We start from the raw sequence: 25,879 nt of genomic DNA on the forward strand, positions 1-25,879 counted from the left end.
CATTCTCTGTAGCTATCTGCATTTGATGAGCTTTTGATTGTCCATCTTTCCGCTGCTAATGCTTAGACACTGCAATTGCATTGCAAAGACAGGCACTTTCTTTTCAGAAGAAAATTTTACTTCTGATGCTCTTGTCATCTGTGATAATTACCACAGATTCAGCTGAAACTTTCCAGCATGTATGTTCTGCTTTATTTATGTTGTAGAGGTTTGAACTGCATCACAGACCACAAAAGGAAGGGAAAGAACGTAGCCATTATCACATCCCTGTCCCAGTATGCTGGGACCTTTTTGATTCAGCACCAAAGTTAACTTCCTGACCCATGAAATCTGAAAACACAGACTGCATTAAGTGGCTCTTGAGTTTTGACTGCTAATTTCTCCTTTCAAAGTGAAATACTAGACTTATAGTGAAACCTATTTGACTAGAAAGAGACTTCTTACAAAATTGATGATTGGTTCACGTCTAGAATTTTATTCAGTCAATTCAAAAAATAGACAGAACTATAAGGTGGCACATGTTATCAGAGAGTACAAATATCACATCTTTCTTCATACATTTTTATTTAAATCCATAGATTAAAACAGTGAAATAATTGCCCTGGGGGGGGAAAATAATTAAGGATCTTCTGTGAAAGGAAAAGTCTTCAGGTAAGCATTTACACACATGTATCTGCTTAAGCATAATTTTTTCTATCTTCTATAAAAATATAAACAGCATTTCAAAATGTCTTCAGATAAGTTTAAGATCATCTAACATGGCATTAACTTACCGACAGAGTAAGGGGCCTGGACATGTTAAACCACATTTAGTAATCTGTATCTGGCCAAAACCTAAATATTTTAATGAACTTTAGACATAATACAATATAATGAAAGAAACAATATCAAACCAAAGACACACAAGCATGGTGTTCCTCCTCCCATATGAATTCCCTATCTTTATTCTGTATTTTTTGTTAATACGGCAACGCTAAGATGAAAGTGGCAGGTTTGCAGAAGTTGGTTGTAATTCAGGATCAAGTATAACTTGCCTTTCCAAGAAAGTAAAATTGCTGGGAAGTGACATGTGTCACAATCAATCTAGGGCACTCGTTGCCATGTATGTTTTAGCTGTGCAGTATTACTTGGATTGGGACTGGAGCATGTGACAAGAAGACGTGCAAATTACAAGGGCAGAATCTTGGCTTCCCAAACAGCAGAATCAGAGGGCAAAAGTCAGACTAAAAACTATTTTTAACAGGAAGGAGAAAATGGAAAGAAACCCAAACCAGTTCCTCTAAACTTTAAACAGTGGGATGCAGGGTACTTCTGGTAGGTCTGTCATAAGCACACCCTATATTTTCCAGGGATGCAATCTGGTAAGCTAAACACCTAATCACTGCTGCAAGGATTTATTGGTTCAACACAGATTACAATGTTCAAATACACTGAATATACTGGTCACAGGTCTAGTCACATAATTTCCCTTTTACCAGTTCTAAATTTGCATTGGAGCAGCTTTCCTGTCAGCTGTGTGTTTGTATAGCAGGGCACTTGATGTTGTAATTGACTAGCACGTATGCCAACAACAGCTGGTATTTTCCAGTTAAAGTGATCTGCGAGGGAGAAACAAAATTTTATGGAAAGGGTCAGGTTTCAGATAAAGGTTGGACATTTTGAACTTTGGACAAAGTGACAGGGATCTTTGATTCTCCTGGTGCTGGCGCTTTTGTGACTGGGTTTGCATGGGCTTTTAGATCAGCTATTCTCTCTTTAAATCTTTGCTGGAGGTACTTTTCTTCTTTGGAGTAACTTTTAGCAAAAGCAGACATCAGCAGACACGCTGCCACAGTGGACCCTCCAATGCAAAACAAGATTGCTCCTGCCAGCTTGCATATATCAAGAGACCCATTGAACTGAATGGCACGGGTATCCACCACAACAAAATCATCTCTCCCAAGTGCTTCGATTTTTGGTGGCACAAGGAAGCCCACTACAAGAACTGTTAAACCTATCAGCATAAAAGCCATCCCAGAGATGAGTCCGACCTGGAAAATAAACAAAAAGAACCAATCAGTATGTCTTTCCCAGTTTTAGCTGGTAAGTGGCCCTAGGAGGTATTTAGTTTCTACCTGTCTTGTCTCTCTTCTAAGAGAAGGCTGGTATTTTTCTTTTAGGTCATATGTGGCCCTACTAGAACTAGACTACAGAGTGTATTTATAGAATTCAGTGCTGATATTTCTGCAAACAATGGAATATGCATCAATTTGACTAAATTGCATTTCCTGCCCAAAGGCTCCATCACAGACAGGATCACAGTTTAACCCCAGTGCTGTGCGACTGATTATTTTTTAAACTTTAGGTGGTGGTTAACACCAACAGTTCAGTCCCTGCTGATAGTCTGTGTCACATCTACTTGCTTTTATCCATGAAATTCCATTCCTTTGGAGGTATTATAAGGAAGATGCTATTGCTGGAACAGATCACAGGGGATCTCTAGCACATATCAAGCTTAAGTGCAAAATGTGGTTCCCACAGAATGGCCCAAGCATCAAAGCAGAGGGGTTGGATAAGATGGTCTCACAGGCCCCTTTCCAACCACTTCTGTTCTCCAGTTCTGTCAAGTTCCCTGACCTTAATGGAGATCTTGCAGTTTACTTGATCCCTGGGTCACACAGTCCCAGAGATCCTACTGTAAACCTACCAGTCCTATTCCCAGTGACCTGGCAGGACTACTGCAGGTGCCAAGCAGAGGTAAATGGCACTTTCAAGCTACAGCTGAAATTTCTCAGACAAGACACTGATGTTTCAGTGGCATGGCTTCTTGTGGCAGAGAAACTAGAGGATCCAAAGATCCCAGGACTCCCTTGAAAACTGATGTGATAACATCCTGTTTTCAGACAGACTTAATCAGCCATCTCAGTGAAAAACAAGAAACAGAAGGTGTTTCTGGAGGAATAATTAAATCATTAGTTACATCTGAATACCTCAAGGAGGATATTTTTCTCCTAGAAGGAGCAGTACCTTCCAGAATGTAGAGCTCCACCTGCTAGGCGATCTCTGAATCTGAAAATCATCCTCATACTCCCAAATTGAAGCTGTGCAGTCCTCATAAAACTGATGCAGGTAGGACCGAACTCCGTAGCGTTGGTACCCTCCTTCGGTGCAGCCCTGAGCATGCCTGGAGCCACAGATGTCAGCATAGGAGCTCATCCTTCCTACCTGCAAGGAAGAGGTGCAAGCAAATTGGATTTTTATCGATGTGGCAGGAGAACAGAGATAGCTACAAACTCTCCAGGTGACATGAAGAAAAGCAGCCTAGGAGAGATCTTTCCTCTCCTCCCCTTTTTACCAAACCCAGAAATAAGCCTGTAGAGTTGCATGCAGTGACTCAGTGTAACCAAACCCAGGGCACTCAGCATTTTGGAACAGCACAGCCCAAAGGTGCTGCTGGGAACATTCCCTTTGGTACACAGTGTGCCCAGTCCTCATCTTCAACCCAAGTGTGATGCTGGATTTCCATGGAGATTGAAAAAAAACCAAAAACCAAACAACAGAATATATAAGGTAACAAAAGCCAGAATCCCTCAAGGGATCATGTTTCCTCTCATGCAGACTCTGCTTTTATCAGTTAACAAAGTCTGCAACCTTAGGACCTTTCCAAACTGCTGGGTAAGGTTTTGTTTTTACATTTTTGTCTGAGCTTTTGAATTGCAGGACTAAGCATTGATATAATACTCATAACCATTAGAAACAGAGGCAAAACAAGTCCTTGACAGATCAAAACTGTATATATGGTGTATTTAAATATGAATAATTAAAATTTTAAAAGATTGAATGCCATAACACCACCAATCTGCTCACTGAAGAGATTGAAATGGAAATACTAAACTTCTGGCAAACCACTGCTCCCTTGAAGAAGGCAATGCCCAAGCTCATGCTGACTTTAATAAACTCAGAATTTTGTTCCCTATTCTTTGCACTTCTTGGAAGCTCTCTTAAAACACAAAATTTGTATTTAACTATGCAGCTTCCAGACCTGAGTTTGCTTGCACAGGTGCAATTCCACTGAATTCACTGAAGTAATACTAGCCTGTGGAAAACTCAAGGAACAGGTCAAAGTTACTTAAGAGGACTGACTTCTTCTTAAAGAAGTTCAGAAAGTCCTAGTCCAAAGGGAACTGTTAATCAGAACCTGCATCTGAATGTCACAGCTCAATTTATATCAGCTTCAAGTAGTCCATCACATTACCACAGCAATTCCAGTTGAAGGGGAGGGAGGGAGGAAGGGAGGGAGGGAGGGAGGGAGGGAGAGAGGGAGAGAGGGAGAGAGGGAGAGAGGGAGAGAGGGAGAGAGGGAGAGAGGGAGAGAGGGAGAGAGGGAGAGAGGGAGAGAGGGAGAGAGGGAGAGAGGGAGAGAGGGAGAGAGGGAGAGAGGGAGAGAGGGAGAGAGGGAGGGTTTCACATGCTAATGGAAGCTAGGGTCTCCTTGTTTTGCAGCCCTACAGACCTTTGCTTAAACTGTGACAGCTTCAGGTATGGGCAATCTAGCTGGGGATGAAATACCTGAAATTGCATGAAAAAACCCCTGCTGCTACATTTAAATCAATGAGAAGCCAGAAAGTGTCATTGAGGACTGGAAACAGCCTGAATGAAGCTTTTACTTTGCTCTGAAATCACTGCTGGTATGACAGTGATCTTCCAGTCTTTTGGAAACTCGTTGTGGTTTTGGATCAGGGATAGAATTTTGCCTTTTCCTCTTTATTGCTAACAACAAGATTAAAAAAGCATTTTGTATATCTAATATTTACTTAATTTGATATTTGATGATCTCTGCATCTCTCTTGCATATCATGATGAAGTTTCAAGGCTCTCAGAGAAGTCTTGATGGAATGGAAGAGAAGCCAGCAAGATGCTGGGGCCCCAGCATGGGTCAGAGTTTCCTCTAGGCTGGGAGGGGCAGTGCTGGTGTCTGAGCTTTGAAGAGCAGCAGGGGTAGCACCAGGCAAAGCTTCTGGCAAGAAGCCCTTCTTTGAACTCAGAACTTACTAGGTGAGCAAGGAGAACCTGGCACCCAGGGCACCTCCTGTCAAGCTGTACATCACTAATACTGATGTCCCCCCTGCAGTTAATATATGGAAATAAATAGGGGGGTTTGTGTTTTTTACAATGCATTTGAATACTATTACTTTTTGAGGCTTATAAAAACAATAGTAGTATGTATTGTAGTATATTATTGTAGTAATCATAGTACTATAATTTGAACTCTTCTGGGGAAACACTGAAAGTTATTCTGCTTTTGAAGCCTGCTTGTTCTTTTGCAAAAGAACGCTTCTTGTTTCCCTTGGGAGTGCTCCCTTCTGCAGCTTATTCCCTACATGAAAAGACAGCAAAAGTCCTCTTTTCTCACTACCACCATTACTTCAATAGCTAGATGCCATCTTCCACAGGACAAGCACTAAAGAGTTCTCATAAAAACAGAGTTCTGTTTGCCTCATAAAAATACCTTAGGGTGAGGGGATGACACAACTGTACCATAGCAGCCCTTGCTCTGACAGAGTCACACAGCCTGTACCTCAAGGACAGTTAATGTCCATATCCCTCTATGTCTTCTGGTTATGAGTAAGCAAACACTTCTCTTCTGCATCAGAAAAAGAGTAAAGAGGTCAACCAAAACTCTACAGAGACTCATTCGTTCAGGTTCTTACTTAGACCTTTATTATATCAACCTTATATACCTCCTTAGGTAAATTATGCTTAACTCCTTACCAACTCAAGTTATTCAGGTAAGACTACTTAGCAACACATAATAAGCAGAAGCACTATGACTTCAAAAGATGACACAGGAAAGAACCAGATAATGTAGCCTCCCAAAGCTTGCCTGCATTACTCCAGATGCCACCAGGAGACAATTTTAGAGCTTTTCAGATTTCTCCAGAATTTGAAAAGCTGGTGAAGCACATTGATATAGAAACACTACCTTGCATTCACTGCATTGTAGGTTTATGCAAGAAATTTAGTGCTTCAAATTGCCGGGAAGAATCACACAGCCCATATTACACAAATTCTTTTTCTTCAGCAATCTAAAAAGCCAATAGGTGGTTTTGATCAGGCATATGACATACTTTGCTTGAAAGAGTTGTAATAGCATCAAGTAGTATGACCTTTTAAAATGGAAGGAAAAAAAAAAAAAGACTGCGAGTAACAATTCTTTTCAAGCACTGCATTATATTAGTCCCACTAAACATTTTCTTTATGCTCAGGCTCTTCCAAGTAATTTATCTTTTGAAAATATCTTGCCCCATAGAGAGAACTGAAGTCTTCCCAGCCCTGTCTGTATGACTCATTGAAGCAGTCTTGTAATTTGGCCTCAGATGGTCTCTTTTCTCAGCTGCAATGTAAATATAATGTTGTTCTTGCTACTTACAGATGGGGCAGAGGAACTGGAAGAGTCAGAATATGGTGGGAGAAAACAGTTCTCCATAAATAACACACATAAGTAATGCATATCACAGCATCAATTTAAATTGGATGCATAAATACTGCAGTGGCTATGATGATGTGTATCTGCATGTTTCACTTTCATGACTGATAAGCTAAATGATGAAATGTTGGGAAACTTTTGCTAAAGAGTCACTGCCACCTAAATGTGTGTTACGCACGAGCTCAGAACACGCATCCAGGCCACAGGAAGGGGTTTAATCATTAGAAGTTTTTCATTGCCTAAACCCAAGGTGCCTCGGAACACGTGGGATGTATGGTCACTGCTTCAGAGCACATCACTGCATAGTAGCAATCCATCCCCTAGCAACTTTTGTTCCCATGCCAAAAGCTGTCCTGTTTACTTTGATCTTTACTCTTCTCCACTCATCCGGGCGGAATGCAAACAGGCAGACTTAAAGATGGGAAAGCTCCAAGATAAATTACCCAGTACGTTTTCCAGCTACTTCATTTTCTTATCTAAGGGTTGGAGACACGTTTAGGGAAAAAAAAAAAAACACCAAAAAAACCCACGGGAAATTGGCATCTTAAAGGCAGGATAAAACAAATAAGGATGTGCCATTGCTCCATGGCACCACACAGCCACCAGACGTAAGCCACAAACGGGGATGGGTTTGTTGAGGGCAAGTCCTCCTCTCCCTTCTCCAGTTTTACCCCTGACCCTTCCGTTCCAAGGGACGCGTTTCCCGCCTCCCTACAGAAACCGAGGCACCGGCGAGGGGTGAATACGGTAACAAACAACCTGGTTTTGACAACACTCTCCGAAATGTCCTTTTTGATGCCTCGGCTACCTTGCCACGCCAGTGGCCAGCACCTCCCTAGGCCAGAGACTGGGCCAAGCCGTGCTCGGTCTGATCCCGACCACCGAAGCCAACGCGAGCTCCGTCCCGGGGGCGTGGGGGAGGGGGTCGAGCAGAGGCCGCCGTTCCCAAGAGGGCGGCGGGGGTGCCCGGCTGCGATCCAGGGCGATTCCCGCACCCTGGCTGCAGACGAGGAGCGCCCAGGCCCCTCACCTGCGCAGGGCAGCGGGGTCCCGCGGGCGGCACGGAGCCCCTCTCTCAGGGCGGCGGCCCCGCCCGCTTCCCAGCCGCTCGGTCGCGGCCCCTCCGGCTATCGGTGGCAGAGGCCGGGGCGGCATGCCCCGCCTGCCGGGCACGACACACTGGAGACCGCCTGTCCCCGGGCGAAGTACCCAGGCAGAGGTCTCGGCCCCCCGTGACGGAGTAGCAGCCCTCGCACCGAGACCCCGACGGCGGTGGAGATAAAAGCTCAGCCCAGCCCGGCGGCTCCCCCCCTCAGCCCCGCTCCCCCTGCCCCAGCCCCCGCAGCGTCCGCTCCCGCGCCCTCTATCGCAGCGCCACAGCGAAACCCCCTCCCGCCGGCGGGGCAGCGACGCAGCAGCCTCCGCCGGGGGGGCCGTCCCCTCCCTGGGGCAGCGAGCTGAAGCCCTGTTCCTTCTCCCTACCCCTTCCTTTCCCTACCCGCCGTGCGGCCGGTGCCCTACCGCCACATCCCCCGCGGTAAGCACCGCGCCTTAAGCCCTCCATGAGACGCTCACAGGAGCCTCCGCCGCCCCCCCTCCCCAGCCCCCCTCCTCAAACTGCCGAGTCCGAGTTTGCCGGGAGGGAGCGGCAAGCTGGGTGCGGCGGGGTTACCTGCCCCTCCCGGCGCTCGCCTCGGCGGGCAGAGCAACCGCGGCGGCGCTAGCTCCGGCTCTCACGCCCCGGTCCCATCTCCGCTCTGCGCCGCGCCGGCCCCAGACACCACGTATTATGCACGGCCCGGAGCGCCGCTCGCTCCCGCTCCGTGCCTGCGCACTGAGCCGCCGCCGGGCGCCCAGAGAGGAGCCGGGCCGAGATCGCCCCGCCGCCCCCGCCCGGAGATGTCTCTGAGGCATGCGGGATGCTCCTGCGGTGAGGAGGGTCCCTCCAAGCGTGGCAGGCCCCCGGGGGAACGGAGAGGCCACCGAGGTCATCGGGGTGTCCTCCCTGGGTGGCCGGAGCAGTAGAGAAGGTCTCTGATCGCCTCCTCCTGTTAATCAGCGCTGAAATACGAAGAGCGTCCGTGCTCTAATCTTAGGTTGAGGGGAGAGACGTCACAGAAAGTGATAGGTAAGCTACAGCTGGACTTGTAAGAGAAATAGGGTGAGGCTGAGGGCCAAGAATTAGTGTCTGGGGTCTGTCCTGGTAACAACGCAGTTGGTCATTCAGCGGGAAGAGATTTCAAGCAAGCTAGGTCAGGGAATTGAGGGAGCCGGTGAGAACAGAGTTGGAGGTCATGGCAAGGCATTAAGAACTGGAGATCATAGAATCAGGATGGTTTAGATTGGAAGGGACCTTAAAGATCATCTAGTTCCAACCCCCTGCCATGGACAGGGACACCTTATACTAGACCAGGTTGCTCAAAGCTCCATACGGCCTGGCCTTGAATGCTTCCAGGCATGGGACATCACAGCTTCTCTGGATAAGCTGGGCCAGTGCCCTACCACCTTCATAGTGAAGAATTTATCCCTAAAACTTGCACCACAAAAAGGCAGTGTGTTGTTCCTCTGAAAAAATGAGAATGTAGGGGGCAAGAATGCTAACGAGTCATTTTAATGCTCTGTTCTGATATACAAAATTGGTAGTGCATTAAAGTAAAATGTGATAGTATTAGCCAAAGGCAGAACAAGGTCTTTTCAGAGTGCTTAAATCAGTGCAGTACATAAAGGTGAAGGTGAGATTAATGGTGGTTTCATTAGTAGCAATGCACAAGCTCCTCTGAAAAAAAAAACTCCTGCATTTCATCACATCCATAAGTTTGCACAATTACAGACTAGTAATCATAAAAATAGCTATTACAAAAGAGCAAGTAAAACATTACATTTGGAGAAAAATGCTGGTTTCAGTGGATTTTTTCCTGTTCTTCCAAAGCTGTTGTGCCTTGTATTCAGTAATGAGTAATGCTCTTCTGACCTGAGCAGAGCTACTTTTGCAGCAGTATGCTATTCAATAAGTAGCACTGGCATGCACCAGCCTGAGACAACTTACAAGGCAATAATATGTTGACAACTATTTGTGAAAAGCCAGGAAAATATAAATTAAATGAGAAATGAGTGAAAAGCAGGATGGAGTATCAGTCTTGAAAGAGATTTCCTGATTGTCCTGTAAGAATAACACCAGATTTACATGTAATATTACATGTTAGGACTGAATGCTGCTTTATCTCAGATCAGGAAGATGTTTTATATAGAAAATGAAATTAATCTACATGAGCTGTAGTCTCACTGTTCACAAAGCTGGTTTCTTTTCATTACTTACCGACAACAAAGGGAATAAATGAAAGGAGCACGAAATACCTGTGTTGGCCCAGTATAATTTTGTTTCCTGACACAGAGCGATATGCCCAGTGAACCAAAACAAATTAGTATTGTAGCACTGGGGACTTATGCAGTAATGTTAAAAATTATCTGTGAGCTCTGAATTAACAACTCTGAAGATTAACCATTGATAATCTCAGAATTTGCTTTTAGTGCACTTTAGTGGATTAGGAAAACTGTAAACACAATCTGAGATCAGAGGTATTATTGAAGTGTGGTTGAGCTTTGTTATGAGAGATATTGAAGAGAAGAGTGTAGATGTCCTGTTTAGCCTTGGAACCAGCAGTATCAAAGAAACAAAAAATGTTTCAGAATACCAGGATTTACAGGCCATGTTGTGACTCAGGGTTTTAAGCTTTTCCTCAATTCCCAGTCTGCACAAAATTCAGACTGTGTTTGTTCTGAAGGTTTGAACTCAGAGTGGCACGAAGAGCAAGTGTAATGTTCTACCTCAAGCTGTAGATCTTGTTAACTTGATTTTTTTTCCTTGTGGAAAGGAAACCCAAACCCAGTGCTTTCCTTATCTTTCACCTGCTGTGCTAAAGGTTTGTGATGAACATCAGTGACCATGCTGAGGAAAAAAATCTTTTATTGTCAAGAACTTCTCTAGGTGATGGTGTTGGTTGCCATAGAATTTAGAAGCTTCTTTCTTGCTGAGAGGTGAAGTGATTTTATCAGACAACTCAGCTTCCGGGAGCCTGTGCTGAATAGGAAGAATTACAGCTTCTGGAAAAAATCGTTTCTCTTGCAGCAAAATGGAGAAATTGGTATGATACTCATGTTCACTGAGTTGCAGATGTCTGTTCCTTTTTGCTTAACAGTGATGGCAAGCTTCCAGGGGCTTTCCTTCTGTTTCATGTGCTGCAGAAAAACATGGTATGACTAGTTCTTCTGTAATGACATTACTGACTCCATTGCCTGTCCTTCCCTTCCTGTCACCTGGCTCTCCTTCCCCTGGAGAGCAAGGCCCATAACACTCTGACTTCCTGGAAAACCTTCAGTCAACACAAAACCAACAGGAGCAGCTTAGTCATCTAAAGGTGGTCATCTCACTCTTCATCCTCATTTTGAAGGGCATCAGAATGGAGGTGGGAGAGCTTCCTCCACTGCCTAAGTGGCTGAAGTGGGCCATGAGGAGCAGGAGCAAATAGCTGTCATCTTTCCTGCTTCTGGCTTTGAATCTCCCCCAGGAGCTGTTGCTGCCATTCAGGAGGTATCTGTAAGTGAACAGAAATACTGAGGAGAAATGGGGCAAAAAGGCAGAAGTCAGTTCAGCAGTGCTTTTCTGGTGTTCTTTCTGCTGCCACTAATGCAGTCCAAAAGGACTCGAGGAGACAGTGAGGGGAAAGCTGGCAGTTTCTCATCCCGTCCCATATGATATTCAGAGAATATGTTCCTCTTAGGATGCCCGGGTTAAACACTACTTTCTGATAGCAGAACCTGGAGGACAAATCCATAGCTGTGACAAGCACAGATTCAATATGTCAGCTTGACATGACTACCTTTGTGAACATGGGGGGTTCTTGCCTGTCTTTCTCCAGCCTGAAATGAGATTGTTGTCCTCTTTCAGCTACTTTTGGAGAGTTATCTGATGAGACAGGCTGGTTCTGGGGGGGTAGCCATTGCCATGCACTCTGCATTCTGACTTGAACCAAGTAGCCAGAGTGGGTATGTGTTATATTTTTCAAATCTTCTGATGCAGAGGGTGGTTTATGAGTGGAAAGTTTTTTGGGTTTGGTTTGGGTTTTTTTGTTTGTTTGTGTTTTTTTGTTTGCTTTTTTGTTTGGTTGTTTTTTTTTGTTTTGTCTGTTTGGTTTTGGTTTTTGTTGTTTTTGTTTTTGTTTTTTTAGACTCTAGACAGATAGATCCTGCTGCTCCATTCTTCTTTTATTCAAGGTGATTTACCTGTTGATATTGTCTAGAAATCTGTGCTTGGCTACTTGTTTTTCAAATATTGCTGTATTTCCCAGTGCTTTCTTCAGAATGTTCTAGCTAGGAAAAATGATTAATTGTGCTAATTTGTCATATTCTGCCATCACTATATTCGTATATAGATTTTTTCCTTCTCCCCTGAGCCAGAAATACAGAACATGCTTTCTTGACAATTGAAATAATAAATCTAGATGGGTTTTTTTTCTACCTTACCCTGAAAATATGTGGGCTAGGAATTGTTAGTTCTCTTTTTCATTCTTGTTGGTGCTGGTGAATATGAATATTGTGATACCAGGGAATATCTGGGAGTTGTCAAATCCAAAACACATTGTTTGAAGTGATTAAAAACAGGACAATAACAGGGAATTTATGAGGGGAGCAAACATTTGCCTGTGAGGGGATATTGAGCAAAGAGGGATAGTTGGGAGGAATTAGAAGTGTTCCAGTGGCCCATTTTTCTCTCAGGGACTGACTCCATTCATCATATTTGTGTTTCCAGTGTATAGCCATAAAGAAGTTCTCTGGCCTAAAAGCTACAAAAAAAAAAAAAAAAAAAAAAAAAAAAAGCTTTGCAGAGGCAGTGTGTCTGCAGGATTTAGAGGCACAAAGCCTTTGTTTTGATACAAATGAAAGGAAAAATTCAAACCCACCATTTTTCTAGAAGAGTCAAGCATTGGGCAGCAAAAGTGTAGTATTATTTTATTTGCAACAGCTAGTACTACTGCTAGATGGCTGTGTTATCTTAACATAAACTAACCATGGAGATAAGTGCCTAGGAGCTTAGGTGAATTTTAAAAATTTGGTTTCTCAAGGGAAGCATAATTCAAAGTCAACAGCAGGTGGGGAAACCATTCAGAATCAGTCTAAGAAATTCAGTTTTTTCTGGAGGAGACATGGTGTAAGGTGCATTCAAGTGCTGAGCACCCCTCTCAGGCTTTCTAGACTGCTCAGCTTCCAGTGGGACAGTTTCCAAGCCAAATTTCCAGGTGTGCTGAGCTGTGGCTGCCACAAGTGTGAGTTAATGTGCCCAAGTGTGCTAAGCCATGAAGATGAGTTTCTGTCTTTGCTGTATTCCTGCCTGCTGTGCTTGTGAGGTATAATGTGTGAACCAAAGCATCTTTCTACCTTTAACTCTTGTATGCCTGCTTTTTCTGGTCCTCTGTGTGAGGGTAAAGATGCTCCACATGCCACATGCTGAGTTCCTTTATGTTTTGGTGCCCACATGGAAATAGGAGCATCTGAAAACTTGACTTCTGTTATGAATGCTGAAGGTCCTGAGGGTAACATATAACTACTTTCAAATCGTGGTGGATTCTAAATGTTTTGTCTGTATGATGACTGTCCCAGAAGTCATGCACCTTCCTATAAGCTTTTGATAAACTAGATGACTTTTATAATGCAGCCATTTAAAGTTTATAATGCTCTGTAGCTGGTCTCTCATATACCTTTATGTATAATCCAAGAGTTAACAACACATCAGAGTGAAGGTAGTGTGCAAATACAGTGTAATCAATTTTATCAGAATTTTAAAAGCAAGAGTAGTTGCTTGAAGCCAAGTAATCAGTTAAGTGCACTGGGCAGGTGTGTCCCTCTAACCACCTGTATCTGATGCTGGCTACCTGTAAGTGAATCTGAAAAAATTATAAAAACAGGGCAGTCATATGAGGTTCTAAGATCTTAGCTTCTGACAGCTGGCAGCCTAGAGACTTCTGGACTAGAGCAAGTCATAGGTTTGCCTTTTTTTGTTTTTTTATTTTATCTGAAGAAATTAAATGAATACCAATTGCCCAGTAATTTTTTTCTTGGAAATAATTTGATGACCCTGATATGGTTTGGCAGGTAGTGACATAGCATAGAACTTTCAATTTTTTAGTTAGCTAGCTTCTGGGGTTTTGAGTAGAATCTGAATGCTGTACATTCATGATTGATATACTCATATTCAAAGAAAATCCTTTAATTCACTTCGCTTATTTCAAGGCTGAAAAATAACCACTGGCAAGAATTGTGTTCTTTAAGTCTTTCTGCAACTTTTAGAATTATTTTTACCTATTACATAGATGAAAGCATAATTTTATTTTATCACTGGGGAAAAGAAAGATTTTTCTGGTGCGTTGGGAAAAGGAAAATTTATTTTATTTGGTTTAGTGGAAAAAAAAATGTGGAAGAAATTAAACATTTCCAAAATATATTATGATAAAGCATTATTCAAAATCAAGTATTTCAAGTGACATTTGAAATGTTAAAACATTTCTGTTTTGAAACTTTGGCTTTTCTATTTAAAATAGTAGTTTGTTTTTGTTTAATAAATGAACCTAGACCGGATAGAGAAAAAGTGAGTCAAAGAAATGAAATAGTCCAAAAGTGAAACAAACCCTCTCATATTTTGTCAGTCCAGAATAAACATTTATGTTTTCTAACAATCCAGCCAGCCCTTTGTTTCTCCAGCTATAGTGGGGTTAATAACTTTCTTGGTTACTTTTTCTGTGGGTAATGGTCTTGCCTGCTGTAAAGGTGCATTTTGGTCATGACATAATCTGTTTAATGACATTGAACTAGATTATGTCTTTCATAGGGAAGGCTTTTGAGTTGATTTATAGCATTTTCATTGCTGTTATCAGCAGTATGGCTATTGTAGTAGAGGCTATTTCTGGTAGTTAATGACTGTAATCTATGAGAAAATAAGGTATTGTAATAAAGATGTTCAAAACAAATTCAGTGCTAATGCAGGCTGGAAATGAGAAGCATTATTCGAACTGTCAGGTTAAGTAATTATTTAAATAATTTGACCAGGGGGTTGCTAGATTCTTCTTCATTCCATTTCCTAATCAAGATTGGCAGTCTTTTTGGAAGGTGCCTTGGTCCACAGGAAATAACAGGCTTCATTCAGAAGTTCTCTGAAATTGTACAGCCCAAATTATGCAGAAGATAAGAGACTTTTGTGCTTTTCAGTGTTGTCTTTTAAAAGAGAGTGACACCATTTATTTACCTATTAGGCAACAGAGTAACTCCACTGAAGTCTCAGATTCTCTCAGGCCTTAGGCCAGGTGTATTTTCAAATGCCTCTAGTTTCTCTTGGAATAACTGAAGCTACCCTAAAGCATTTGGAATTAGTACACAGAGATAAAGTGGTGTGAAGAAGCTTTCCAGGCTTGCTTTGACAAAGAGGTTAGTTTCTTAAGACCTCTTGTCATTTTGTGTTATCCAGAGTAGAGCTTTTGTGGTGATTTGTTGGTTTGTTTATTTGTTTTTAATTTAAGATTATGCTAGATAATGAATTAGCTTTTCAAAATAGCTTTTATTTCATTTCTTCATGATAAATCACAAAGGAGGAATTGGCTCACCAGAAAACCCAATTATGATTACCCGTCATGATTTGAGGGCCTACTGAGTGCATGATTAACACTCTCGTGCCCTTTGACTTCCAGTTAATAGGTATTTAGTCTATTTTGCTATTTAAATCCAGCTTCAGGAGTGCATTATAATGAGGTTTGCTCACACCTGTTGTAAGATGGAATGAGAAACTTGACTTCCTTTCTGGTAAAGTCAGTAATAGGGTTCTAGACCTCTTAAGTGGTGAGCGTGAGACTGTTAGTATTAAGTCTTTCCATTCTGTGGTGTGTGGCTATTGATTAGTTTTTCATGCCATGGCTTAAATTGCATGTTGGAAAGTAAAAGTAAAGTTACTTTCAAGAGCAACCTTTGTCCCTGGGAATGCTGGATGGAAAGACGTTCATCCACTAGTCCTGTGGGTTGGCTAGAATTTCATGCACTTTTACACTGTTTGTGCATATGACAATGGTACCCCTCAAGAGATAATGCTTGCATTCTAAGTTGACCACATATGCACATATGCTTAGCTTGGAATAAGTATTACTTTAGAAGTGCCAGAGGAGAGAACTGGGTCTTGCCAGCATCTTAAAGTTTACTGCTGTTTTTATCTGCTGCTGCTCTGTTTTCCTCTCTTGAGATCCCATTTGTTTTGGCTCTTACTTTCCTTGTATGATAATTAAATTCATGTGGTGCTCTTGCTGACGAAGAAGGGTTGACATAGAAAGTCTAGCAAGGAACTTGGTCTTTGTTCTGCACAGTGATTTGATTTAATAATACATGGGCATTTTTCTGTTATTCTTTTTGCATGTTTCTCCAGTCGTGATCTTGGGAACCCTAAGGTAAATTAGGAAAAAACTACTGTAATCCATTAGTGACAAGAAAAAAAATCATTTTGCCATCTGTTATTTTTTACCTGGATCAGATACTTTATGGACTTCTGATGTCTTCTGTGTCTAGACCATGTTACCTGTTGGTTTGTATCTGAGCAGGCCTTAAATGAATGCGGGGTACTGTGCTCTAACTGTGGGGAAAAAAAGAACCTGTTGTTCTTTGCTTTTGGGCTGATGACTGTTTTGATTGCTTCATTTATTAAGGTCATGTTTTGGAGGTAGTGGGTTCTTGTATCCGCTGTTCTTTCATCTGAGAACATCCCAAGCCCTGGATGGCACTGAGGTAATGAATGTACTTCCCAAGAAGTCTTTCCAGCAACACATAATTTCTCATAGTAGACAACTAGCTCAGCAAATAGCTACAGTAATGTAGTTGGAGACTTGGGAGTACAAACTGGAAAAAAGTGCAGCTATAAGGTCTTAGATCTTAGGCTTTTGGGTACCTTAGATCCATTCCATTCCTTAAATCCATTCCGTTCTTCTGCAGCATAATTATTTGGTATATGAATGTACTCAGTGTCTGGTATATTTTGAGCGAGATAAGACCAGAACTTAATAATAGAGGCAGTGATAGAAAAAGGGCTAAGTTGTTTGTTATCTGGCAAAGGGTTTCAGACCCATGGAATTTCGGTCACTGAAGCAGAGGGAACTGCGCCGCATCGCGTCGCCAGACCCTGCTGAGGCGGAGAAACCGTGGCATCCAGGAAAAAACAAACAAAAAACAACAGCAAACAAACAAAAAACCCCAAACCCCAAAACAAGCCAAAAAACAAATACAGATGCTCTGACTCTGTGGGTAGAGAGTGGCAGCAGCCCAACCCCATCAGGTACCAGAGCATCCCTCAGAGAGCGCAGCAGATAGGGGCGGGAAAAGATGGCGCAACGCCTCAGAAGGGAGCAGCAGTTCTTGAGGGGAGGGTGCCAGGGCCCCAGAAACTCACCAAGGTAACACTGGTATCCACCTGGCAGAAGACATGAACAGCTCAGAACAGAGCCCTCAGCTCTGCACACTCTAGGGCTGACACAGCTTCTCAGGCTGAGCTCTCCTGGGAAACCGGCAGCACCCCGGTGTCAGGCTGCAGGGTGTGCCCTGCTCAGACACCCCTGTGGGATGGTGGTGGTGAACATGCCTGTGGGAGGTGTGCTCAGGTGGAGGAGCTCCTCTGCCAAGTTATTGGAGCTCCAGGAGGAGGTAGGCAGGCAGGCTAAGGACCATTAGGGAATGTGAGAGGGAAATAGATGTTTGGAGTCAAACCCTGCCTCCCAAGGTAGAAACCCAGCAGGCAGAGAGAGCCCCTGTGACTGCAGACTCCCTGTCCTCTGACCAACTCAATGTGATGCCCTGGAAAATGGGGCAATGGCAAGATGTTCCTGCTCAGCACAAGAGGTGAGGCAAACACGTCTGCCCAACAATTCCATCTTCCCAGGTGCCACTGAATAACAGATACAGTGCCTGCAAGTGGAATGGGATAATGGGGAGAACAAAAATTCTCCTAACTTGGAGATGTCATCGAGGTCTAGCCAACACTGATCAAAACACCTGCAGGAGAGAATGAAAGATGGCTCCTTGTTGTAGGGGACTTGATTCTGCAGGGAGCAGAATGTCCAATATGTAGACCAGACTTGCTACATAGGCAGATTTGCTGCCTCCCTGGTGCCAGGATCAAAAATGTACAATAAACCTCCCTACCCTAGTTAAACCCCCTCAGACTACTATCTATTACTGTTTTTTTTCAGGTTGGCAGTGATGAGATTGTTACAAGGAGTCCAAGGGCAATGAAGAGAGACTTCAGGAACCTGGAGCAGCTGGTTAGGGGGTCTGGAGTGCAAGTAGTGTTTGCCTCCATCCTTGTTGCAAGACAAGATGAGGGGATAAACGGGGAGCCAGCAGATCAATGCATGGCTGGTGTTACCAGCAGGGCTTTGAGTTTTTTGATCGTGGGCTGCTATATGAGACCCCTGGCCTGCTGGTGGCAGATGCACTGTCTCTGAGAGGGAAAAGGATTTTGGGGCAGGAGTTAGAAGGACTCATTGACAGGGCTTTAAAATACATATGAAGGGGGAAGGAGAGATAACAGGGCCTGTTGGAAATAAGCCCAATGGAAGCATGCCAGGGCTTGAAAGATGGTAGACTAGGGGGGACTCTTGCTCTGTCATTTTAGTTGAGAGAAGGGATAGAGGTTTAGACATCATGGAAGCACTTGAGGAGAGTCTGGTGGGAAATGGGGCCCTCACTCACAAAAAGGTGTTAATTGGAATCATTAGTTCATCTGAAGTGCATCTGTACCTATGCATGCAGTATGAGCAACAAACTGGGAGCTTGAAGCCAAGATGCACCAGGAAAACTGTGACATAGTGGCTATCACAGAAACATGGTGAGATGCATCACACATCTGGAGTGCCACAATGGATGTCTACAAGATCTTCAGAAGGAACACACAGGAAAGAAAAGGCAGTGGGGTGACCCTGTATGTAATTAAATGCTATGAGAGCTCAGAAATCAAGATGATGGGGTTGAGAGTGTTTGGATTAGGTTAAGGTCCAATAAAGCTGATATTGCTGTGAGACTCTGCTATAGACCTCCCAACCAAAGCAGTTAGGTGGGTGACTTTTCTACAAACAGTTGGGAGAAATTTCACAGACACTTGCCATTGTTCTTTTGGGGGACTTTAATCTCCCAGATATCTGCTGGGAATACAACACAGCAGAGAGGGAACAATCCAGGAGGTTCCTGTAATGTGTGGAGGATAATTTCCTCACACAGCTGGTGCCCTCCTGGACCTCCTTCTTGTCAACACGGAAGAACCTGTAGGGGAAATAAAGATTGGAGGCCTTTTAGGGCACAGTGATCATGAGATAATTGAGTTTTTGGTCCTTGGAGAAAAATTAGAGGCCTGAATCAACATGTAATTTGTTAAGAAATTTGGTTGCATGCCTTTGTAAACTCTAGTTATTTCTCATTGCATATGTACATTACATTTATGGGATGGTATTAAATTCATCCTGGAGAAATGAGACACAAAAGCCAAAACTGAAGGCTCAAATAATCCCTTCGAAATTCAGGGACATATTTCAAGATCTTTGTGTTCCTAGACCAGGCAAGGAGTTAGGGAGTGGAATACAGCTGACAGCTTAATCAAGCTTTATCTGAGGTGGTGGCTACTGTAGATGACATGATTTATGTTCATCATTACATAGGCTTACTAAATTCTATTTCTAAAACCTGGTTCTTTCTGCTTAGTACCAACACCAAATGTTGCAGAACATTTTGGTAAACCACACTTCTGTTCAAATGTGTTTCTCTATTCCAGTGAGACAGAAGCTTACAAAGTATTTGTGGTGCACTCTGATATTCAGTACACTTTACACTGACTAGATAGCATCAGTAGACTAGATAGTAGACTAGTCAGTAGTAGGAAGTATCATGTAGATAATGTTATAAAACATAACCTAGAATTTTATGTTTATATGTTTTAGGGCCTGGTGGTTGTATTTTTGTGTTCATAGGAGTATTCCCTTTCTTGGTTTACAGACAGCTTGCAAAAAGGGAACTGCCTACAATGTGTAACTCCTTACACAAAAATTGTGCTCAAATATTAGTGAAAGCAATTTTATCTATGTGTTTTTAGTAGAAATATGTAAGAATACCATTATGATTTCAGGGGGTATGGACTAATTTTGTGGTATTGAAATCAAAAGAAGCCACAAGGGACTTTCTGACGTTTACATCTGCAATCATTGAGATCAGATTTTTTGTGTATTTGTTCCTCATCCCACATGTTACTGTACCTTCCTTGTTGCAGTAAACCTTTTACAGCTTTAACTTCCAACCTTTAAGTGTCTCATCCATATTCCCCTTTCATCTCCCCGTGGAAGAGCAATTCTGGGTTTTGACAATACAGAGAGCTGCTTCTTTGGTCACTGTTTGGGCTTGGTCCGACTGAATAGTCCAAGTTGTTGGAACCACATCAGAAAGCTTCCCAAGTACCTGTCGTGGAAGTAATCTCATCTCAAACAAAATACAGGGTTGTTTTTTTAACTGTTGGAAATACTTCAGAGTCCTTTTAAGGAAAAGCTGGTGATGGGCTGCTTGGTTGATGGGGCTTATCAGAAGCAATATATTGCTGTGATCTGTGTGAGGGAGAAGATCTGATTGCATTTTCTTCTTGCTGTGTCCTCTGGCATAAGGAGCTATATTTGGGACATGCCTTTCCTTTCTGCTGACTCATCTGTGTCAAAAATAGAGAGAATGTTAGGCTTTTTTAGACCAAGGGAACTGTTACATTTTTTATAGTACTTGGCATCTCTTAGGAACAGAAGCAATTGTCTCTGCAGTTCCCAGTACTTTGGTCATGTAGATGTCTATCAGTAAATCAAATGGGCCAGGTCTTGAGGTCCTGTGTGGTCTTGAGGGCAATTTGGCCAGGCCTGGCTTCTGTCTGTTGGCCTACACATGCCAGTCCCCACGTGCTCTGTGACCATGTCCTTGCATTATCTGGGTGACATGGGCCAGTGGTGGCTGGTTCACCAGTGTATAGACATGGAGGATAATAACAAAGCTCCATATTGATGCTCTGGAGCAGTGAGTTCAATAACACCTCCTTCTGCCTCTCCTGTGTTCATATCCAGATCTTCTGGCTAAATCTGAAGGAACTTGACTTTCTCTCGGCTCTAAACTGAGAAGAGCTTATCATAGTTGTGGCTGGAGAAAATAACCATCATGGCCAGAGTGTATTTGAAGAAGCCTTGAAGGGCTCCAACCCCGTTTTGTATTTGAAGTAGCATTGGATAGATAAATATATATCTCCAATACATATACAAGACACTTATACATATTGACTTTGCTTAAGACACTTGCAAAGGATTCCTGATCTGACACAGTAGAGCTGAGGACAGCTCACTGTGTAAATTATTAAAATCATTAACTCATTAATTGACTCATTTTTCAAAAGCCCAGTCTTTCATATTTTCTTCCATGTTGCCCATACTTGTTAAATTCATTCCTAAACTAGAAATAAATTACTTAATGGTACCAAGATTCTGCCTGAAACCTGCAAGTACTGAGGTTGTAAATTATCTGATCAGTCTGCTGTGAAGTTATAATGACATTTTAAGAGCTTGCTGGATTACTGCAGAGATGTCTTTCGTTAGACATTAACAACTTCCTAGGGTGCTAGGGTCACCATAGCATTTCTCATTGCTTTCCTCTGTCTTTGGTCTCTGTTCTTACGTTCTGTGTACTTGAATTTTCAGTAATTTGAAATAATTTTTAAGTATCCATCTAGAAACCTTTAAAATAACACGCAGTATATGTGGCGTTCTTTTGATAACACATATAGTGCATCGTGTTAACTTTTTTGTCCCCTAGAACAAAAGGATTTTGGAGGATTTTGGAGCCACGGTCACTTAGGACCTAGTTTCAGAGCCATGAAGCCAGTGCCAGTGAACCTTGGTAAGAACATGGAAACTGAACAAGATAATTGGGGTTAAGTCTGGATTGAGCACATCTCTGTGAGTTACAGCCACATTTTGGGATTGCATGGGGCATCTATCATTGAATAACTGTTCTAAGCAATGTTTTTTAATAAGGGTGCTTTTCAAAAGGCTGGATTAAGTTTCTTCAAACTGGTACATGTTCATTCTGGAGTAGTCAAAGAGTAAGGAAAAGGAGGTCTGGTACCATTAGCAGCTACCTTACAATAACTACTACAGGATGGGTGTCACCTTGAAGAACAGGATTAGGTCTAATTTTAAAAAATGTTGAGGAAAATTGAGGAGGGAATAGAAGTAGAGGACCTGAAAAAGAGCTAGCAGAGGCTATAAACATAACTAATCATCAGTCTGATTCTTTTGCAGGAGGGAGAGACCATTCCAAAGCATCTAACTAGGACAATTGTATACAAAGTAACATTCCTCTTTGTTTTGCTAAATTCTTGTCCTTAGTCTTGAAAAATTCAGAAAGAGTGTGTTGAAGATTAAGAGATAGTAAAATTAAAAAGCTTTCAGAAATATTCCTTTAAAGGAAGTGCTGAGGAATTGTGCTCTGAAAAAAGTTGGAGGGTAAGTTTTCAAGACTGACACAAAAATGGAGATGATCATCTGCCTGGCAACAGTACAGAGAACAAGGCATACTGAACAGCTAGAGTTTGTCTTGAATCATAGGAACTAATTTTTAACAGTGAATTCAGCTACACAGTTAGATTCTTATCTTAGAGATTTTATTCCAAAAAAATTCCTTAGGATAAACAACCTCTGCTTTGTTTTATTCTATAATTACTCCTGTCCTACTTTTTTTTAATAACTTATTCCTGTGCGACCCAATAGTAAAAAAAGCATGCTTGAAAATCCCCTGAATTACATGCTGAGGTGCTTATCATGCCCCTACATGATAATGGGATTTAAATACCTAAAATATGCCTGAGAAATCAGACTATGAGGCCTTCCAGAATTTTAAAACAATGACTGAAGAGCCCTGAATCTGAGCAGAAATTGTTCCTATGTTTTCTGAAAATGGAATTCATAACAGGTTGTTCTAGCCCCTTGAAATCTACCTCTGCCTCCTGGGACACTGTGGTACAGATGCCTAAAAATATCTGATCTGAGATTCTCAGTCTCATGTACTAGCCTAAACTGACATCTGAACTGTGCAATGTACAAAAGTTAACATCCATTTGTTCTTACACCTCATAGGTACCTGCTGAAAATATTTCCTCATGCACTTCATGCAGTGTTAGCAGACCTGTCAAGGATGCTTCAGCTCCTGTTTAAACTGGCCTGTTTTTTAAAATATCCAGTTTGCTAGAAGATGATCCCCCTACTCTGCTGATTAGTCAGCTTTTAGAAACATCTCTCCTTCAATGAGGTAACTTCTCTCCTCATTGCAAATATTTTCTTGAGCTGATACTCAAGCATGTTAATAGGTAAAGCCTGTGACCTTTGATTCTTGTTTTCCTGTTGCTTCATTAAGAGCTATAATCAACATCAACAACGCCCTCCTAATACCACATAACCTCTGTGTTCTATGTACATGCTTAGCACTTCTATGTAAAACTTGACAACCCTGCCAGTTGCTGGGTTTGGTTCTTCTGCATCAGAAGATTCCTTATTTCCATCACAGTGCATGCTTTCTGGTTTTACAAACAGCTTACTGTGGGGTAAGGGCTTGTGAGGAATCTGAAGCTAGCTAGCAAGGCTTCTGTCCTTTTGCTCAGATCTTCCCATGTGTCAGAAGTTGAACTCGTGCACATTTGGAGAAAGGCTTTCTTACAAATCTCTTGATTCTCCTCTCCCTGCCCCCTCAGTGTCTGTCTTTGTGCACCTTCTTCCAGTGAGTTAGGATAGGCTTTGTGATGCAGGAATGAAGCTTGAAAATCTGCTGGCGTCTGATTGCACTCAGAAACCTCTGGTGTAAGAAATGAAGTTTCACACAGTGTCACTGTGTAATGTATGAGGTGCTTACTTAACTGGGGAAGGATGGTTGATGTTCTGAGAGCACTCCATGACCTCTTCCATAGTGAAGCAGGGGGCTGATCCGACTTTAAGGGGCAAGCTTTAAAAGTGAAGTAAGAACATAGTTTTCCTCAGCAAAGCGAACGCTTTTGTGGGCATGCAAGTGTTCTACAGCTTGGATGCTTCTGGGATGAAGATGCCAAAAATCAAGTGATGGATGTTGCAGTGATGCTAGATATTATAGGTGTTTTAGGTTAGAATGCTGTTCCAAAGTCCATGGAAATAGTAGCCATAGCTTGGTGTGAAGCCTGGGTTTAAGCTTTCTCCCTCATGCAGCAATATTCTTATTTTCTGTAGCATGAACTCTGCTGTGTTTGTCCCCAGCTATTTGCAGCACTGTTCAACTGTGCTGTAAGAAGTGCACACGTCCTCCATCACTGTCATTTGTGCTGCTAGCTTCTGTGTTCTTGGTGATTCACCAGCCTTATGTGTACCTGAGTCAGCCTCAGCCCCTGACTGTTTCCATCAAAGATGCTTTTAATGGAAGAGGGGTTAAAAGGAAAGGGCAGAAAAGGGAAGGTCTGACTTGGAATTTTCTATTTTGAAAGTCAAAGGGACATGCATTCCTTCTGCATTCACTGGAAAAAACCTCAGAAAGTAGTCAGAATCAATTATCCATGTGAAAGGTATTCCTTGGGTTCATGGTTAAATAGACAATTTTCTAATATAAAACAAAAGCATGCAGTTAAACCTGATGAAAGGACAGGTTGCAAGCTACATACATGTATCAAGAACTTGTACTTGTTTTACATAAACTAATACATAAAATCCTACTCCAGATGGTCAAAAAGTGCTATCTAGTTTTTGTTTGCCTTTATATATATATAAAGTATATTATATATAGTGATAAAATCATACAATGGTTTGGTTTGGAAAGGAACTTCAAAGATCATCTAGTTGCAACCCCTCTACATAGGCAGGGACACCTTCCACTAGACCAGGCTGCTCAAGGCTCCATCCAGCCTGGCCTTGAACACTTCCAGGGATGGGGCAGCCACAACCTGTTTCAGCATCTCACCACGCTCACAAGGAAGAATTTTTTCCTGATGTGTAGCCTAAATCTCCCCTCTTCAAGTTTTAAACCAGTTCCTCTTGTCCTTTCACTGTAAAAAGCCCTCCCCCAGCTTTCATGTGGGCCCCCTTCAGATATTGGAAAGTTGCTATAAGGTCACCTCAGAGCCTCATCTTCTTCTAGGCTGAACAACCCCAACTTCCTCAGCCTGGCTTCACAGGGGAGATGCTCCAGCCCTCTGATCATTTTAATGTCTCTTCTCTGCACACACTCAAGGAACTCTATGTCCTTATGCTGGAGACTCCAGAACTGGACACAGTACTCCACCATGGGGTCTCACAAGAGCAGAGCAGAGGGGAGAATCCCCTCCCTTTAACAACTCTTATGTTTCTTTGATGCAGCTCAGGATACAGTTGGCTTTCTGGGCTGCAGGCACACATTGACAGCTCATGTTAAGATTCTGGTCTGCCATCACCCCCAAGCCCTTCTCCTCAGGGCTGTCCTCAATTCCCAGCTGCTTTCAAGAATTAATTTCAAGGAGAAAACTTTCATAACCAGAGTCTCATTCTAAGTATGCTTATTTTGCAGAAAATCAGAGAGAACAGTGCTTTTTTTGATATAATTTTCAGATATTTGAATTATTATGATAATTTTCACAGGATAATTTAGGATCATTTTCATTGTTGTGAAAAATATAACAGTCATAAGGCCTTCTCCCTAAGCCCTGCAATGATATTCTTGGTTTCCCTTTATTGCTCCTTTCTGTTCTTGGGGACGGTAGTGTACAGAATTATTTTCTGCCTTGATGTTCCAACTTTGTTGCTGAGTGAAAATATCTCTCATCTGTCTGGCCAGGTTTTGTTCTTCAAAATACTAAAAGCATAGTTTCTTAGAAAAGCATGAAAATGAGGTTTTAGTTCTATCCTTTAAATTGTAGTTGGATACTAACCCCTCTCTCCATTACCCAGACTAATTAGTGAAATGCTAGAAACTACAGGCATACCACTTTTTGCAGTCCACTTGGTATTACTGATTCTATAACTCTTTCTAGGGTGGTAGTACCTAACTCACGGGGCATTTAGAGGAAAGCATGTTATGTTTTCAAGTCATGGGATAGGTATGCCTAGGCCCCTTGCCTTTGGGCTCTGCTTGCTTTCCTCCCACAGTTGTGATAGCAATGAATGAAACAGAAGTTTTATTTAGTCCTCCTTAGTGAGTCAGAGGTAGTTATGACTGAGGCAGAATGACTGAGAAAAAATGCCTGAGAATATTGAATTGCCAACCAAGCACAGTAGTCCTGAGATCTTATAGGAGTATGAAGGCTGAGTGATTCTGTCACAGGACTAGTAATATAAATGTAATTAC

At 42.4% G+C, this 25,879-nt stretch overlaps 1 protein-coding gene across 1 annotated transcript; it reads right to left on the reverse strand.

The window, feature by feature from the left end:
- Nucleotides 1–448: 448 nt before the first annotated feature.
- Nucleotides 449–8,373, reverse strand: NRSN1 (neurensin 1). Its single transcript, XM_071736310.1, has 3 exons — nucleotides 8,139–8,373; nucleotides 3,007–3,204; nucleotides 449–2,030 (listed from the first exon to the last, which is right to left on the reverse strand). The coding sequence occupies exons 2-3, from the start codon at nucleotides 3,193–3,195 to the stop codon at nucleotides 1,632–1,634; spliced, it is 588 nt and encodes a 195-aa protein (XP_071592411.1). The 5' UTR covers nucleotides 3,196–3,204; nucleotides 8,139–8,373; the 3' UTR covers nucleotides 449–1,631.
- Between the last annotated feature and the right edge of the window lie 17,506 nt (nucleotides 8,374–25,879).

Source organism: Heliangelus exortis, chromosome 2 (genome assembly GCF_036169615.1).
Source record: "Heliangelus exortis chromosome 2, bHelExo1.hap1, whole genome shotgun sequence".
NCBI lineage: Eukaryota > Metazoa > Chordata > Aves > Apodiformes > Trochilidae > Heliangelus > Heliangelus exortis.

Bases quoted from the DNA above. Each gene is read 5' to 3' on its own strand.
- NRSN1 (XM_071736310.1), bottom strand. From the start codon at position 3,195: ATGAGCTCCTATGCTGACATCTGTGGCTCCAGGCATGCTCAGGGCTGC. The intron at 2,031-3,006 runs GTACTGCTCCTT...TTTATTTTCCAG, and splicing joins GGAGCTCTACATTCTGGAAG to GTCGGACTCATCTCTGGGAT.